Here is a 2,374-nt window from a genome sequence, read left to right on the forward strand (position 1 = left end):
CTCTATTGCAAAAATTTAATTCGCAAATAATAGCATAGATTAAATCCATTCAAATCATCTTAAAAAATTTGTAATGACAAATTTATAAAATTTACTTAAATTGTGAATCCTTTTAAATTTTATTTGATTTAGTATGTATTCCAAAAATTCAAAATACTTGATAATTAAAAACATCTCCATATAAATAAAAATTCTATTCACTAATTTCGTTTCAGGATTGAGACAAATATAGACTAAACTCCCCTTTCTAAGGCTGGGGAGGAGCTTAATTAGGGGTTAGAAGATATGCCGTTTGTTAAAATTGTTTTTGGCAAACCTCAAACTTCGCTTTTTGATCAAACAAATAAAGAGCCTAACATTTAAAGAAAAGTTTTTTTGCGGGATTATTAATTAATTAACTAACGTATAATGGCGCGCCTTCACCTAGTTCTCCTCCTCCTCCTTTTGGTTGCCGTCTCCGCCGTGCTGGTATCAGCGGCTGAGAAACCACCATCGGCGACCACGGCCGAAGGTCCCGCCGCAACAACTCCAACCGATGTAGCGGAGGTTCCAGCTGGAGACGCCAACACCATCGGAACAACCGACGACGATGCAGCTGCTACTCCGGGAGATGACGACGTAGCAGTAGCAGGTCCTATCGGAAGCGATTCTTCATACGCAAACTATCCGCCGGCTCAAGAAACTTCCGGAAGCTGTGTCACATGCACGATTGGCTTTGCTATTATCTCTGCTGCGACGGTTGGTTCGCTCTTCTTAATTTTATGAGCTGCAATTTGTGCGTGGAGTTAAGGAAAGTAAATTATATGGTAAATATGGATGTTTTGTAATGTTTTTTTTGTAGATGTGTAAGCATTTTGCTTGTCCCATCATCTATAAGATTAGGACGATACAGATCACTACATCATAAAACTCTTGTATTTGATATGGCTCTATGGTTTAGTCTTACTATATGTATTGTAAATATCCCAAATCCAGTAATTTCGTGCATGGAACCTAACGACAATAACCACCTTTCACGTAATGAAGAGACAATGATGAAAGAAAGACACGTTAAACCAAACGATAGTAAAAGTTGATTTAGGTAAAGTAAATCGTTTAGTCATGAGTTTGATTTTTGATGGGAATAAAATTGCCTTCATGTCTCATTAAAAATCATTGGGACCGTCGATTCTATTAGTTTTCAAAGAAATAGTTGAATTTCGGTCCATAAATTCTAGCTAACAAAAATACAAAGTTGTTTGTTTTTCATACAAAAGAAAAAAAAGTTTCACTTAGAGCATCTCTAAAAGACGCTCTATAACTTCAAATATGAAATTTTTTTCTCTAAAAAAAAGAACTTCAAAACTTAAAATTTGAATGATGTCAAAAAAAAAAAAGAAATTTGAGGAGCGAAACTCTATATTTGAAGTTTCACTTCTCAAAACTTCAAATTTGAAGTTTCATATTTTTATTTGTATTTTGGTTCATACAATCATCACATTTATAATTCATAAATATTTTCTTGTTTATTATTTTAATCCTTATAAAAATTATATCTCATAAATATTTTAAGTTTTGTTTGCAAAAATTAAGTTTGCACATAAAATTAAATAAAACTTTAAAAGAAGATTTAAAAAAAAAATTAAAAATAGATTTAGATAACAAAAATATACAAAAGAAACTTAACAAAAAAACTTTTTAAAAATTACATAGACATAACTATTACATATATTTAAATATTACAACAACACTAATAGTCAGGTAAGTGTGATCCGGAACCTTCAATATTTCCAAATTTTGTCCAATTGTTTTGTGTAATTTAAGATGGTTGTTGTTATTGTTGATGATGATGTCTTTTTGTATAATTCTTTCTTGTTCATATTGAATATTCATAAGTATTAATATCATCGATAAAAAGTTAGTCTGTTAGCAATATTTTATGTTTCTCTTGTACTTTCTTGTTCAGATATAATGTATTTACATATATTAATATCTTCCGGTTTCAATAATTTTTATCTCTAATCTACAAATTAAAAATGAAGAGAGCTATTTTTACTTCGAAATGTACTAGTAGATCATATATGCATTTCACTTTGCTGAATAATATGGTACTTTGCTTGAAGTTTAATATTAATTAAGTTATTTTGTTTGAAATTTTATATTTTAATATAATACTTTATTAATTAATATTGTTATAATATGTTTATATATGTGCTAGTTATTTACAAAAGCTTTATGAATTCAAATTAGTTATGACAAATATAAGGACCATATAATAAAATACAAATAGTTTTGAAGTTAAGTTTGAAGTTTTGCTTTTGGAGAAGACCACCTTTAAATTTCAAATTAGAGTTTTTGAAAACTTCAAAATATAGTTTCTTTTTGGAGATGCTCA

General features: G+C 29.4%; 1 protein-coding gene across 1 annotated transcript; it reads left to right on the forward strand.

Annotated features, from left to right (window-relative positions):
* The first annotated feature begins 359 nt into the window (after positions 1–359).
* Positions 360–993, forward strand: LOC106317447 (anther-specific protein BCP1-like). The gene has a single exon (XM_013755263.1). The coding sequence runs from the start codon at positions 409–411 to the stop codon at positions 763–765; it is 357 nt and encodes a 118-aa protein (XP_013610717.1). The 5' UTR covers positions 360–408; the 3' UTR covers positions 766–993.
* Positions 994–2,374: the final 1,381 nt, after the last annotated feature.

This window comes from Brassica oleracea, chromosome C9, assembly GCF_000695525.1.
Source record: "Brassica oleracea var. oleracea cultivar TO1000 chromosome C9, BOL, whole genome shotgun sequence".
Classification (NCBI taxonomy): Eukaryota; Viridiplantae; Streptophyta; class Magnoliopsida; order Brassicales; family Brassicaceae; genus Brassica; species Brassica oleracea.

What these genes read in the sequence shown, in the direction of transcription:
- LOC106317447 (XM_013755263.1), top strand. Translation starts at nt 409, where the DNA reads ATGGCGCGCCTTCACCTAGTTCTCCTCCTCCTCCTTTTGGTTGCCGTC.